Source organism: Helianthus annuus, chromosome 10 (genome assembly GCF_002127325.2).
Source record: "Helianthus annuus cultivar XRQ/B chromosome 10, HanXRQr2.0-SUNRISE, whole genome shotgun sequence".
In the NCBI taxonomy this organism is placed as follows: Eukaryota; Viridiplantae; Streptophyta; class Magnoliopsida; order Asterales; family Asteraceae; genus Helianthus; species Helianthus annuus.
In genome coordinates, this window is record NC_035442.2 from 159,398,650 (window position 1) to 159,414,847 (window position 16,198).

Genomic DNA, 16,198 nt, shown 5'->3' on the forward strand with positions numbered 1-16,198 from the left:
AGAGGGAGGGAGCGGCTGAAGATGTTTACTAACGTTCTTTTTTTAGGGTAGCGGACCTCAGTTAAACCCTATTAGAGACTATTGGGCCTAAACTAAAAACCTAAATCTCACCTGATTGAGCTGAAGCGTCGCTTAAAACCAATGGCGCTTCGGGCTTAAAGCGCGCTTCAAAACGCTTAACGTGATTTGTCGCCTCAGAGCAAAAAAAGCGACAACCCTAGCGCTTCATCGCTTCACGCTTTAAGCTCGGTTTTTTAAACCAAGTCTAGTGACCATAATTATTAAATGATCATTCTTGTCTTTAGACTTCAAAATATGGCAAAATGAGCATGTTTGGGTAACCGGTCAAAAGGGTAACTCAGTGTGGGTCAAGTGGTTGAGTTGCCCTACAAGGTTGAAACACATTTTAGCCAGATTTGGTTCAATAAATAGTCTTGTCGAATGTGATTACATAAATTATATTGTTAGTTTATTAGAGTAATAATCTACTTTTTGAATGAAATGATTTAGTACAAATTCTATATTCTGATGGTTTTAACAGGAGCAGGGTCAAAGTAAATATATTTATCTTAAGGTCACATCCAATTGTAAAAAAGCATTCTGTGAGCACAAACCAAAACACCCATGTATATTCTCATAGTTTAGTTCAAACAGGCAAACATTAAACCTGAATGAATAAAGTGTTACAAAGCCATCAATCCATTTTGACCAACAGCTGCACATGCTTTTCCATGAAGTTCAACTTGTGGTTTTTGTTGAGCAGCAAAACTATAGTACGAAATTACCAGCAAGGATAATTAACTGAGGTTAGCAGTTTATACTCAATGAATTTCCATATGTTATGAAATAAGGAAGAAAGATAAGGACCTGTTGTTGATCATTTTCCTGTACTTGAGCCTTTGGCGGCCAGCTCAACCAGCTCCTGAAGTAACTAAAATGATATCAAAGCCTCAGAAGTTCAACTTTCAAGCTGCAAAAAAAAATATTTAGTATATAAGTTTGGTAGGTTGCATAATGTTTGGGAATTTCAATATGTAACTTCTTTCTCTTCATATCTGATATCAATGGCTTAAAAGAAAATATGTATTGTTGTTTCTTTCTCTTCATATTTGATATCAATGAAGGAAAGCAAAACATATATTGAGCTACCTAGCATTCTTAAGTGATAATTAATGCATTGGAAACTTCAATAATGTGTAATATCCTAAATTATAAAACATCTACAGGATTCTTTTTCCTCCTTCCTTTCCACAATCACACTATATAAGTCCGGTGACTAAATATTGAATGTTTCTACTTTTAAAATTTACATATGTGCTTTGTGTAAACCGTAAAAAATGCATGTTCAAAAATAGGACGAAGACAGTGAACACCTAACCTTGCGTCATCTCAGGTAACCACAGCTCGAGAATGGCTAGGCCCGGTGAGCCATGATATGGCAACCACACTCGATCTATACATGGTTCATCTTTCAACGACCCCCTCCGCTGCATTGCTGAATAAGCTTCATTCTTGAGCATCTTTCAAGATTCACATCTTTCCATTCCCCTATGTCAAGCCTTAGATTATATAACGGGATATGTATTTGCTTCAAAGCAATTTTTTAAAGCGTTGAATCTTACTAATAGAAAAAGTTTGTCTACTCTCACAGTGAATCCATTTGGCATAACAAAATTGAATATTTTGATTATAGCCATGCCGAGGATCAACTGTTTCAATAGAAAAAGAAAAAGAATAAATCCTTGAAAAAATATACCCAACAATTACTCCCACGTTAGAATGAATTCCCTTACCTAGTTTTCTGTCAATGGATCGAAATACCAAAACTTCAACAGGTCTCGCCCTGAATCTGCCGCATCCAGTGTTTCATGGTGGAACCCTAGCCGCCGGAAGACAGCTACGACCCTTTGATGACCACAATTACAACCACCACAACCTTGGAACCACAGTCGCCTCTAGCCACTTAGAAAAGCTTAAAAGCATATCTGTCATCATTATCTAATCCCACCTTGATAACCTGTAACTCAAATGACCGATATCCGATATTTTAGCGCATTAACTGCTTAGGCACAATGTACCTTCTGCAGCACCATCTTGAACTCTAGCAACTCGTTATATGTTTGTTGTAGTTTATCACTCTTGGCATTCATCTCAATTAGTTCAGCAAGTTGTGTCTGTTATTACAAAATAAATGAACAATATTTAGTTCTAAACCAAGTTAACCTCCTCAAAGAGGGTATGTTTTCTTTACTAAAAAGATGCAACGACTGCTTGTTCCCAAAAAAACAGCTACATTCTAAAAAAAACTTATTTTTTTGTCAATGAGCTTGAAAGAGTAGACCTCTAAGGCTTCCAAGTCGACATCCGGTTGCAGTGTAGGAAGAGCAGAAGATTGTAACCCGGCCTTGTGTATTTGATCTTTGAAAAAACTAAGCTTTCTTGACATTTTAGCACATCTTTTTACCTAAAAACCAAGATATGATTGCAATAAAAAATAAACTGAGAAATTCATAAACGTTACTTTACACCGGTGATATAAACACATAAATTTAGGTCTACTTTTTGCTGGCACCGTTTCATCTATACACAACCTGCGATGGAAGAGTTTAGGTCAAACAACTGAAAACATAAATCTACATGAAAAATTAACAACCAAAGCAAGTTATGAATTTGGTATGATATTACCTGATTAAGTAATGTTCATTGAATTTGGTAGATCTTACTAAAATTTAAAAATTTTAAAATTTAAAAATCCATATTATAAACATAGTAGTTTTTCCCCTACATAGTAATATTCCAAACATCCTTACCTTCTTCGATTCTCAGTGTTCAGTTACAAACTAATATTAATAAACAAACAGACGCAATCAGATCAAAAACCACAAACTGATAAGGCAGGTATTACAGAATAGCAAAACGAAGAGAGCGATTATATATAGGAAGTTACCAGAGAAGAAGTAGTAGATCGGAAGAGGAAGACTTGAATGGTGGTGTGCGTTCGAAAAGGGTTTGCAAGTTAGGGGTGAGAAGGTGTGGTATACTTTCTGGATGAATATGGACGGTCCAGATTGTTTTCACGTAAACAGGCTCTTGCGACATTTCAAGTGGCAAAGGCATCCTTGCTTGCTTAAGAAACTGAGGATGGACCTAGAAGACACAATTAAAGTGAATGAGTAACATATTTTAGATAAAAGTGCTTCCATGCTCACATCCATCCTGGGATTAACAGTGGCCAATTTCATAGACAAAAACTACATAAAAAAGAACTTTAATAACTTTAAAAAACAAAGTAACATATTTTTATTTATACTATACTAATTTAGTATTAAATCAATCTTAATTACCTCAACTTGCCTCTGCAATGACTGTACATAGTTTATAATCTCATCAAGCATGACAGCTTTTTCCAGTGACCTGTAAAATTTAAAACCCAACTCAAATTACAACCCTAAAGTCCAAATGCTTCAGTTTTGACTTCATACGTAGAACAAAAATAACAAAAATTGAAACTTTATCTTGCACCTAATTACATACTGGAACAAAATCTTGCAGAAACTTCATCCTCTCATTATATTTTGCAAATCTCACACATACATTTTATCAAGGCCAGGGTTGTGGATACTTTCAATACAGCGGATTCTGGCCCGATTTTATTCAGTTCAGCCAAAGAAACACATGTTAAACAAAAACAAACTTAGTAAATTCAGCAATTGATGGTCAAACAAAAATTCAATTTACCGTATGGAAATTAAATCTAATCTAAATCACCAATATTGAATAAATCAGGTTGACAAAGGAACAGTGATGATTAATATTACAAAAATTAAATCCTAAAAAAAACTTAATCCGAAGCAAACACTAACCTTGATGATAATGAACAACAGTGTTGATTGTGCCAATATAAGTAAATTTAACCTGTACAAATCATGGATTCAGAAAACAAATCACGATCATGAAGATATAGATGCAGATGAAATCGAAGGATGAAATTGCGGAAATCACCAAGGTCTAATACATATTAGATTTAGGTTTCTGATTGTAATAAGATTGAATTAAAGAGATTTAGATTCCTGATTGTAATAAGATCGAATGAAAAAGGGAATTGAAAAAAGAAAGTACGACCCGAATTTAAATTCAAATTCAAACAATCATCAAAACCCAAACCCTTAGAATCATCCTTACCTTTATAATCATCCGTACCACACCAATCAGTCCACTGCCGAATCTAGGGTTGAGGAAATACAGGTAATTACCAATCAAATTGTTGAGAAAAATAAATAAAGCAATAGGTGGATGGAAAAGCTCAGATATTGTTATGGGGGAAATGAAATCAACGAACAGGGGTTTGATTGATTTGCAAGAAAGCAAGAATTGATTAAATTAGGGGTAGATTAAGGGGTGTGGTGAGGATTATTGTGGGAAGATAAAAGAAAAAATCTGACTTCAATGGAGATTATTGTGGGAAGATAAAACGTACCGGTTAACCTATTGGTCACTATCATCTTCATCACCATAATTGCAATCCTCAAAAATCGTATTCATCATCTTCATCACCATGGTGGCGGCATTAATGTGGTGGTGGACAGATTTAGGGTTTCTTTGAGGAGGGAGAGAAACCGCTGAATGACATGTGAGAGAAAGAGGTTTGATTGAATAGTGGTATGAGGAGAAAAAGCGGAAGAGCGTAGTCTTGTTTTGCCGCTCAAACGAAAACAGTAAGAAGTGTTAGAAGGCCACGTGGCAAGTATTGGCTTAAGCTAATGACAAGTGGCTAAACATTATTTTGTTTTATTAGAAGTAGTAGATTATGATATTCATTGTGATAAAATGGTAATTAGAATTTGTATGATGTTCAGCAGCTTGCAGAAGTTAAAAAACAAACAGTCTTCTTCTGGCAGACTGCATAGGTTTGGTTCATCTCTTCTGCTGCAGATGTCTGCAGATGTGATCCGCGGACTGCAAACATTTTACCTCTGAAAAAACAAACAACATCTTAGCCTCCGTATTCTACCATAGCCAAACTAAACTCTTTACAATAATCAAAATGAATGGTCATGTTATCCAACATCATAAGTTCCATCTATTTTCACTAGTATACCATAACCCCTCAACATGCACACAAAGCTTTGGTTTCAACGATGGAGTTGATATTCCAACATGATTTCACATAAGTGTAGGCTATTCTCATCTCAACTTAGCAACAAATTCCATTTTATAATCTCAATTCATCAACCTACAAATATCCTAGAATCTTGAATTCTAGGTTAGAGATATGCTTGGCAAGTGTTCTTTAAATGAAGTTGAGTGCTTGATATTAATCCTTAAAAATATAGCTTCAGCTTGCAAGAATTTTAAGTCTTCAACCTGATGTCTATCATATCCCATCGTTTTTTGTTAGAGTTCGCACACCCAATTCATGACTAACGAAGAATGACTAATGTGGTTTTTGGCCAATAACTATTTTTTATAAGACTTAACACCTTTAGTCCCTAGACTTCTTAATGAGATAAGTGCCATTCTTATATAAAAAAATATAGATAGATAGATAGAAAAGCTAATTACCTAACTTCTAATAGTTATGAAAATTCCCCTTTTAACCCCAAATAATGAACCATACTCCACATTTAGCTACATTACAAACACACAAAAACCTTTTAAAGTACTTACATAAACTTTTTATACTAATAATCCAAAATATCAAGTTAAAAACTCTAAATAGCATTATCATAATATTGATTTGATAACACATTAGAACATGAAATAAATTATGAAAATTTAAACCGTATGTATACCCCCTATATCTTTTATTTGCATACCATCAATCCAAACACTCCCTATTCTGTTTTACAACGAGATTGATGGATTAAAATTTTCAATTATTGTCACAGTCCATGTGACATTAAGCTCCTTATACCAACCAATATTATTCGATTGTCCACAAGCAGTGGCGTTACCAAGATTTTTGGACAATGGGGTCCCATTTTTTCGGTGTTCAAATTTTTTGGATCGGTCGTTGTTCGGGTCGGGTCGAGAAACATAATAGAAAACAATATTATAACTAAATTACAAGTTTCATTTACTACACATTCAGCTAAATATAGGTGAGAAAAAATTGAAATAGAAAAAAAAATAAAGTGATTAATTTAAAATCAGGTTTAAAAAAAACACAAAAAAACGAAACAAACAGGTATCGAACCCGGGACCTTTCGTGTGTAAACAAAGGCTTTTACCACTACACCAAGCTCACTATTATTATTATGTGGTCCAAGTAAATTATTTTATGGGGTCCATAGAAAATTTTATATACCGCTTCTACTAATTTTTAAAAAAAGATTGGGGTCCGAGGACCCCGTTCCGCTTAACGTGGGTCCACCCCTGTCCACAAGTAGCTCAAGGATTTTCATATTTGCTTTTAGTTTTCTAGGTGAAAATTTCAGGATTTGTTCTTGGTTGCCCGAGTAGAAACTTCTTAGGATATCACTTATCATGTATTGCTTCCGCTCAAGCAAACTTAACTTTAGAGTTCTCCTTTCATCCATAGTAATGCACCCAAAATGTGTTGTGATATTTGACACAAAGAATTCATTATGGTCTAGTTTCTCTCTCATGTGAACAACATATGTAACATTTTCTTAAGGTGTCACGATATACTTATTAACTTCTTCTCTTGATTTTTTTTATGTGTGTTATTACTAAACTATTTATTTGTTCATCGTCATGATAGAATAGTGGTCTGGAATAATCAATTTTTAACATATCTTACTCACAAATAATCAAATAAATAAATAATTCACACCAAAGTAGTTAAATTATTATCTAACATTATCTATTGTTATAAAATACAACTCTTTGGGAAAAAAAATTAAATTTGCGACACTTAAGGGAGACTAGTGTCTTAAAAAGTGAAATTACCCTTTCGCCCTTCTACTTAAAGTTTCAACTCTTGAAACTTTTGCACTTTTGCTCATCTCATGTCGAGTGAGGAAGAAAGTAAGGAAGAAAGTTTGGATGAAATAAATGACTATAAAATGACCAATTCCTTTCCTAAAGAATTCATCTATTCCATTGTCCTACATTGATCTATAAAGGATAAGTTAAACCCTTACAAAAGTTAAATAATTTTGTAACTTACATACTTGATCATTTGTCTAAGTAAAGTTTAATTTTTAGCCTTTTTGACAAAAATAAGTCATATTATTTGGTCAAATGAGCTAACTCGATTTTTAATTGAACGGAGCTCGAGTTTAAGATTCCAGGTCGATTTTAGTTTTAAACTGACTTGAGCCAGCTCGGTATGAAGATTGAGTTCAAGCTCAAGCTAATCTTGATTCAGATCAGCTTTTAAGTGTTGTTTCCCCGTCGCATCACGTACACACCTCTAGTTTTTTACACGTGGTTTATCTTACCACATTTCCTAAAAGTTGTAGATCAAAGTTTGGAATCAGAATAAAACACCTATATTTAAGTGTTGTTTGCCGCAAGTCGCGCAGTCATGACGTAGCTCTTTCTTGGTGAGGTGTCTGGGAGGTAGAGCAACTGTAGGTTGCTTTCCTCTCCTTCGTTTCTTGGTGGGTTGATACCTGGCCTCCTCCTCACCTCGAGAAGGAGGACTCGTTATCACGTCTCGGTTTTGATTGTTTCCAATGGGCTCTGCCAAGGGTAGGAACATGGTATCCAGTGCCTCGGAAGGGGATGTTGGCTCCACCTCGTCCAATGGAGTGTGGCTATGCCCCTTCAGGAACTTCCACAAGTGTAAAGACGGCAAGCCTGGGTCTTCTGGGTATAATAGATTGATCGCGCATTTTTAGCAATTCCATTTTAGAGATGATCGTAAAGAATCCCTTCAAGGTGCGCTTTCTAAGGATTTAGAATTGTTTTCGAATGTTGGGGAAACCCTGCGAGTTTTGGGATATTGGTTGTGTGGGAGGTGCATGAAGACACACGCACTTAGTAGGGGGTGTCATCATCCTGATGGTGTTTTCACGTTCTCTAGAAAATCCGGGTCTGATGAGGATTTTGTCGTGGGGATCCCAAGGCCCCAAGATCCTGTGATGGTTGTTGAGCTTAGGACCCCGCAGGGAGTGATGGGAGATGTCGATCTCCTTGAACGTGTTTTCTCCCTTCCGGTTCGAACTGTTAAGAGCATCCCCCCAAGCTGTCGTTTGGCATTTGCACAAGCTTTGACAGGTGCCATCCATAAAGTAGTAGCTTCCCCTGGGACTGTCGAAAGTTGGGTCAAACTCTTGCTCTTACCCCGTTGTACCCTTAAGGTGGTTAAGCCGTCTTCCAGGCAAGAGCGAAGGTCCGGTAATCGAAAATCCTTGCAATGTGATAGTATTTTGCGGGCGTTAGCTATGTGGAAGGAGGGCTCTAGATTTGAGGTTTTGGTCAATTCCCTCCTTTTCGATACTGGAGAAGGGGTCGTGTGTGGGGGGGAGGCACAACGGGAGATAGCTGAGGAGGTTAACCCTAACATCAAGCAATGTCTCAGGAAAGTGAGTGATGGTCACTTCACTGCTGCAGTTAAAGTGTTGTGTTCCAGTGGGGTTGCTCCCCGGGGGGAATCTACCATGCAAGCCCTTATCGACAAACATCCCTTCGCACCGCCCCCGAACCTCCCTTCAACTCCTCTTTCACAACCTGCGTTATCCGTGGATGAAGACTGCGTGCACAGGTGTGTGAAATCTTTCCCGAAAGGGACATCTTGTGGGCGAGATGGCCTGCGGGCCCAACACCTGTTGGACGCTCTTAGCGGCGAGGGGTCGGCGACGGCCTCGGGACTGCTTACTGCCATCACTGAAGTGGTAAACCTTTGGCTAGGGGGTTATGTCTTAAGGTGCTCGCGGATTTTGTTGCTTCGGCGCCCCTAACCCCTTTGTTGAAGCCTGATAATGGGATTCGCCCCATTGCTGTGGGGGCAATTTGGAGAAGATTAGTCTCCAAAGTAGCAATGAAGAAAGTTAGGAAAGAAGCTGTTAAGTACTTGGGGGACTATCAATTTGGGGTGGGGGTCCCCAATGGGGCGGAGGCGGTGCTGCATAGCGCTAACAGGTTTCTTAATTCTTTTCATTCGGATGGTTCGCTGTCCATGCTTACGGTTGATTTTTCCAACGCTTTCAACTTAGTTGACCGTTCAGTTTTGCTTCGCGAGGTCCATCGCCATTGCCCCTCCATATTCCCATGGGTTCAATTTCTATATGCTCAGTCTGCTAGGCTATACGTGAGGAATGACCGCATCGGGGTATTCACGGGTGTGCAGCAAGGGGATCCCTTGGGACCTTTGCTTTTTGCCCTAGCCTTACACCCCTTAGTGCTTCAGGTGCAGGAAAACTGTAAACTCCCCTTCCATGCTTGGTACTTGGATGACGGGACAATAATCGGGGACGCTGTTCAGGTTGCTAAAGCTCTCGACATCATCGGTTTGGAGGGTCCAGCCTTGGGGCTACGACTTAATATTAGAAAAACTGAAGTATTTTGGCCGACATGCAACGGGGTGAAGGTCCGGCCAGGGCTTTTCCCCAGTGAGATTGGGAGGCCGGAGAAAGGTGTCAAACTGCTAGGAGGGGCAGTCAGCCGTGATGCCAGTTTTATTAGTGGTCTAGCGTCTAAGAGGGCAACGCGTGCTGTTGACATTATGGGACACCTTCCCTTGTTGCGGGATCCTCAAAGCGAACTCCTCTTGCTTAGATCTTGTATGGGGGTTGCAAAGTTGCTATTTGGTTTGCGAACTTGCCAGCCCCCCTTTGTGGATGATGCTGTTTCATGTTTTGATAAAGGTCTTCGGGAGGCAATAGAAGACATTGTCGTATGTGGGGGTCCTTTTTTTGGTGATCTACATTGGCGAATCGTAACCTTGCCAATGAGGCTTGGTGGGTTGGGCCTTCTCTCGGCCCGGGATGTGGCTGCCTATGCCTTTGTGGCTTCCAGGTCTCAATCTGGGGAGTTGCAGGACCACATCTTACGTAACAGTGGGGTTGCTAACACTGATCCGGATTATGCCAGCGCCTTGGAACGCTTGCATGAATCTCTACCTGACTTTGATCTCGGCGGTTTCTCTAACAAGGACACCGCCCCCAAAAAGCCACAGAAAACTTTGGCGAATGCCCTTTGTTGTCGAATCGCACAAAGTTTGGGAGAAGATTTCCATTTGTCACCCCGCCAGAAAGCCGTCATTGAATGCCTACAGAGGCCTCACGCTCAGGATTTCTTAACTGTTATTCCTATTGAAGGTTTGGGTCAACGAATGTCAGCGGTGGAGTACCGGTCAATCCTTAAGTACCGTTTGATGATCCCCATGTTCCCGAATGATGAAACTTGCCCAGTCTGCCGTAAAGCATGCCTAGATAAATACGGGGAGCATGCATTACACTGTAGAGAGTTGCCGGGGTTTAAGTATCGCCATGACTTTGTGCGAGACGCGTTAATGGATATTCTCAGACGAGCAGGGATCTCGGCGAAGAAAGAGGCACCGGTTAATTTTCTTACAGACCCGTCGGAGGGGAGATCCACCCTACGCCCAACTGACGTGCTAGTTTTTGGTTGGGAGGGCGGGAAACATGCTTGTGTCGATCTCACAGGTGTATCCCCACTAGCCGGGTTCCGGGAAAATGGATTTGTGGCGGGGCAAGCGGTACTGAAAGCAGAGTCAAAGAAGGTGGAAAAGCACGCGAAAGCTTGTGAGGATAATCAACATGCCTTTGTCCCCCTGGCGTTTGACACGTTCGGCTCCTTGGCGCCGGAGGCAGTTCGGTTCTTGTCTAGAGTTCAGCGTGTGGTCCATAGCAACTTTTCGACCCCTCAGGGGCGAGGCTTTGTTTTTAGTAGATTAGGGTTTTCTATTCAAAAAGGGATGGCTGCGCAGTTTGTTGCTCGTCTACCTGCTATCCTTATGTAATTTGCCCTGATGATTGGAATGAAATTATGTAATTAGTAAAAAAAAAAAAAAAAAAGAATAAAACTGAATTTGCAAATTGCAACATAAATTTTTCCAACAAAAACCATATGTGATCAAAAGGGGCAAGATGGAGATTATGCTAGAAAACTAGGGGCAAAATGGGAATTCACAAGGGAGGTATGGGATTTGCTATCCTTCTTCATGTGATTCTTTCCTTTATATTTAGGTCTACAAACATCAAAGCTTTTATAAAGTTAGATGTTTTCTCATAACAATATTCCTACAATTCAGAAAAAACATATATTCATAAATTGTAATAAATGCATTAAAATTTGTACCTTATTATACATTTAATAAATATTAGCTCTGGAAATAGAATTTCAGTTAATTTTCTTTTATACTGGTTTTAATATAGGGTTCCCACTCTAAACAGAGTTTTGACCGTTGCTCTCTCTCTCTCTCTCTCTCTCTCTCTCTCTCTCTCTCTTTCACACACACACACAGTGTTCTTGAAGATCATCTCTCTCTATCTGAAGTGTGTGTTCTTGAAGAAAGATTGTGTTTTTGTGTCTGTTCTTGAAGTTAATCACCTGCCCACCATTGATAAATTAACAAAAACAGGTAAAAATCTTTACTTTCTTTATCTTTGTCTCCCATTGTTTCTTGATTTTACTGCATGAAGCTTCACAATATCATCAAGATTTGATTTTTATTTATATATATATTTACCAGTTGAATGCATTTTTATTTCTTGATTCCCCTTGTAACAGTATTACTTCTGATTTTAATTGTGATTTTTTTAAGGTTTAATCTTGGAGATTTTAATTTCACCATAGTTTTTTTTTTTAAGTCAAATATTTGACTTTCTCGGCCAAGTTTACATCTTTAAAACACAACAAGAACAATCTTTTCAAAACAAGTATTTGATTTGATTATTTCTTGAGTTAATAACTGAATACCCCATGTATCTTCCTATATCAATGCTAAATATATTTTTTTTAATTTTTTAATTTTTTTTTTTGTTTTTTTACCAATATTGTATTCTTCTGGCAATTTAATTGTTTAAAGATTTTTGTAGAGGCTTTAGTCAAGAAGAAGCTTTAGGTTAATTTCTTTGGAGTTTCCCAAGGTTCTCATAATGACCTTTATCTATCTTGATCAACTGCTTTGACAAAAGCTAATTAATTACATATTTTTATGTATTTTTTTATTTGCTAAATGATTTATTTTGTATTTTTTTCACCCCCATGTGATAAATTTTCTGCAAGGCTGCAGCTTGTACTGGACCATTATCCTCTTTTGGTTCTTAACCCTAAAAAGAGAATTTCTGTAGTTATCTTCTGCTTTATTCTAATTATTAATTAGTTTCCCAAATTAATTCCATTATTATTACCATTTTTTAGAATAAAAAAATGTGTATTTTACAGTTTATTTGTAAAATTTGACTTTAAAAGTCAAACTTTGGTTCACAAAGTCTATGACTAAATGTGTAATCTATAACATTCTTAGCATTGTTTCTTTCTGAAGCATAAATGTTTAAGTAGGTTTTAATATAGTAGCAAATAATTCTAAAAAACATAACACATTAGCACCAATTTCAAATTCAAAAATCACATTTTTGACCCAGAAAAAGTCAAACTTTCTTGTGTTCATCATCCACAATCAATCATGACTCATTTATCTTCTTCAACAATACAGGACCCAAAAACCCCTTATGAATCTTGTAAAACCCTCTGATCCAAATCACAAAAACTCCTGAAAACCACGAAATGGGATGTTCTTCATCAAAACTGGATGATGAAGAAGCTGTACAACTCTGCAAAGATCGAAAAAACTTCATCAAGAAAGCCGTTGAACATCGAACCAAATTCGCTTCTGGTCACAAAGCGTATCTTCAATCGCTCAAACGAGTTTCCGCAGCCCTTAAAGACTACGTAGAAGGCGACGAACCCCGCGAATTCTCGTTAAACTCATTCACCACACCACCATTGCCACCATCCAAAAAAACCACCCCAAGATTCATCACCATTTCCCCAAACTCATTCACCATTGAACAACCCAAAGTCCATTATTTAAGATCCGGCGGAAATGCATCGGTTTTCGTCGAAGAAATGCCGCCGGAATCCCCTGAAATAGCCAGAGTGGAGTCATACAACCAGTCATATAACCATTCTCCTGTTTACCAGTATGCAGCTGATAGTTTCTTTGGTATGCAGTCTCCAATGCATCCGCATTCGCATTCGCAATCGCAAGCGTCGATATTTGGTTACAACCGGCCGAATTTACCGCCCCCTTCGCCTCAAAGATCGTCACAATGGGACTTCTTTTTTAACCCGTTTTCGTCGTTGGATTATTACGGGTATAATAACAGAAACAGTGTGTTTGACGATGACGTTAACGGGTTACAACAAGTTAGAGAAGAGGAAGGGATTCCGGAGCTTGAAGAGGAAACTGAGCAGGAAGAAATCGAGCATTTTAGCCATAGGAGGAACAGGGGATCTAATGGATTTAACGGTCATGTGAATTGTGATCATGAAGATGAAGTTTCGGTAGTTGATGATCATGATGATGATGAGGATGATGATGATGATGATGCGTTTGAGACGGATAGCGGGGAGGAAACCGTAAGTGAACACGAGTTAGAACCGCGACCAACGGTGAGTAAAACGCAGAATCTCGAGGTTTCGAAGGGGGAGAGTTCGGGGAAGGTTGTGAATACCGGGAATGGAGATGGTGTTATGAATCAAGAAAAGGGTAAAACCGAAGGGACACCGGGGTTCACGGTTTATGTGAACCGAAGGCCGACGAGCATGTCGGAGGTTATTAAAGATCTCGAAGCTCAGTTCCAGATCATTTCCGATTCGGCTAACGAGCTTTCGGTTATGCTGGATGCTAACCGGGCTCAGTACTCGTCAACGTCACACGAACTCTCAGGTTCGAATTCGGTCTCTTACTTTCTCATTATTAGTTCTTGTTTGAAGCTTTTGATACATGTGGCCTAAACAATGATGTTTGTTTCTTTTTGATTTAACAGCTATGAAGATGTTGAACCCGGTAGCGTTGTTGAGGTCCGCATCGTCTTCTCGGTCAAACTCGTCGAGATTCTTGATGAATTCCTCGAAAGAAGAAGGTTATGCTAGCAGCAGCGATCAGTCAGACGACTCGTGCATGTTTCACAACAGTCATCAAACGACTCTCGACAAACTATACGCGTGGGAGAAGAAACTATACGAGGAAGTGAAGGTATTATACTTTTTTTAAACCTGTTTTGACCCGAACCAAAATTATAACTTCTTTTTAAACAGTACGTTTTGACCCGAACCACTTTGGTCATAACCAGGCTGGTGAAAGGATTCGTATCGCGTACGATAAGAAATGCGCTCAACTTAGGAACCATGATGCTAAAGGGGATGACCATTCTTCGGTTCATAAAACAAGAACAGCCATTAGAGATTTACATACACAGATCAAAGTTTCGATTCACTCGGTTGAAGCTGTATCAAAAAGGATTGAAACTTTAAGGGATCAAGAACTTCAGCCGCAGCTTCTTGAACTGATCCAAGGGTATATTTGTCATTTCACAACTTCATTTTTACCTGATTATCTAAACACTTAGGGCTGCAAACGAACCAAACGTTCATCGAACAGTTCGTGAACCGTTCAGCGGGAAGTTCGTTGTGTTCGTTCATTTATTAAACAATCGAACACAAACAAGAAATTCCGTTCGTTCATTTATGTTCGTGAAAGTTTGGTAACATGTTCGTTTATGTTCGATTGTGTTCCATAGTTCATTAGTGTTTTTAGTTTTTATATTTTATATAAATACTTCAAATTTCCGAAAAATAAAATATTTTATAAGTGTCAATGTATTATATATTATTATGAACGCTTGTTTTTGTTCGTTTGTTTCCCATTTGTGTTCATGAAAATTAGTTTGTGTTCATCAACGTACATTTTCGTTCGTTGCGTAAAATTAACAAACAAACACAAACGAACACGTTCATTTCCTTAACAAACAAACACGAACATAAAATCTCGTTCGGAAAGTGTTCTTGAACAGTTCGCGAACACGTATATTTCTTATGAACATAAAAATCTTGTTCGATAAGTGTTCATGAACACATATATTTCTTAACAGACGAACACGAACGAGGTCTCGGTTCGTAGCCCTATAAACACCCCCTTATTTATAAATTGTTCTTATGAATTGACAAAGATGCTATTTTCATGAAGATTATCAAGAATGTGGAAGGTAATGGCGGAGTGTCATCAAACACAAAAACGAACACTCGACGAAGCAAAGATTTTACTAGCCGGAACACCATCTAGACCGAAAAAATACACACCGCTGCACCCTAACGAGCCACACCGGCTAGCCCAGTCAGCTTCCAATCTCGAATTCGAGCTACAAAACTGGAAAGCCTGTTTCGAGACATGGATCACCTCTCAAAAATCCTACATTCACGCCATCACAGGCTGGCTACTACGTTGCATCGGATCAAACTCGAATAACACAACAAAATTCCCATTTTCTCCCCGACGGTCAACTGGGGCCCCACCGATGTTCGGGGTGTGCATCCAGTGGAGCCGACTGTTTGACTCGATCAGTGAGGTCCCTGTGCTGGAAGGGATGGACTTTTTTGCAGCAGGGGTTGGTTCTTTGTATGTGCAGCAGCTGAAAGAAGGTGGCGGTGGTTCGGGGGTTGGATCGTCGAGAAGGTTTGGCGGCAGCGGGATGGAGATGGTGGAGAGTGGGCGGCAGCAGGACGAAGAAACCGTTGAGAAAATGGAGGAGGTTGCCATTAGAGTGTTGTGTGCTGGAATGTCTGTTGCTGTGAGTTCCTTAACAGAGTTTGCTGTATGTTCAGCTCAAGGGTATGCTGATTTGATCAAGCAATGGGAGAGTGCCACGTGTCCAGGGAGTAGTGGTGGGCCCAAGATGTGATTTGGGATTTTATTTTATTTTTTTTATTTTGGGCTTTTTTTCCACTTGGATAGTTAGTTTGGTACTTTGGTAGATGTAATTATTTAAGAATTATTTTTTGGTGATATATAAGCTCCAATATATATTTGGAGGGATAGAGACAGAATTGTTTGTGGAAAAGTGGTCTGTTTGGTACTGGGTACAGTACCGGTATCACGCTCATTCCTACCGACATGTATACTGCCCGTATAGAGTTATACTGGCCGTATAACTAATTGTTGCACAAAAAAATGTCAGAGAATGTTTTTTTGTCTCCATGTATACGACCCATATACAATACTATACCGACCCAAACCTCATGTATTGTATACGACCCGTAT

General features: G+C 38.8%; 1 protein-coding gene and 1 long non-coding RNA gene across 2 annotated transcripts; one reads left to right on the forward strand and one right to left on the reverse strand.

Moving 5' to 3' along the window:
• Positions 1–591: 591 nt before the first annotated feature.
• LOC110883137 lies at positions 592–2,702 on the reverse strand. The gene is made up of 6 exons (XR_004869845.1): positions 2,342–2,702; positions 1,794–2,174; positions 1,623–1,709; positions 1,379–1,548; positions 868–931; positions 592–768 (listed from the first exon to the last, which is right to left on the reverse strand). It is a non-coding gene; the product is annotated as an uncharacterized LOC110883137 (long non-coding RNA).
• Positions 2,703–11,316: 8,614 nt separating this feature from the next.
• Positions 11,317–15,981, forward strand: LOC110886197 (protein ALTERED PHOSPHATE STARVATION RESPONSE 1). The gene is made up of 5 exons (XM_022133965.2): positions 11,317–11,515; positions 12,593–13,828; positions 13,929–14,137; positions 14,235–14,458; positions 15,128–15,981. The coding sequence occupies exons 2-5, from the start codon at positions 12,664–12,666 to the stop codon at positions 15,837–15,839; spliced, it is 2,310 nt and encodes a 769-aa protein (XP_021989657.1). The 5' UTR covers positions 11,317–11,515; positions 12,593–12,663; the 3' UTR covers positions 15,840–15,981.
• Positions 15,982–16,198: the final 217 nt, after the last annotated feature.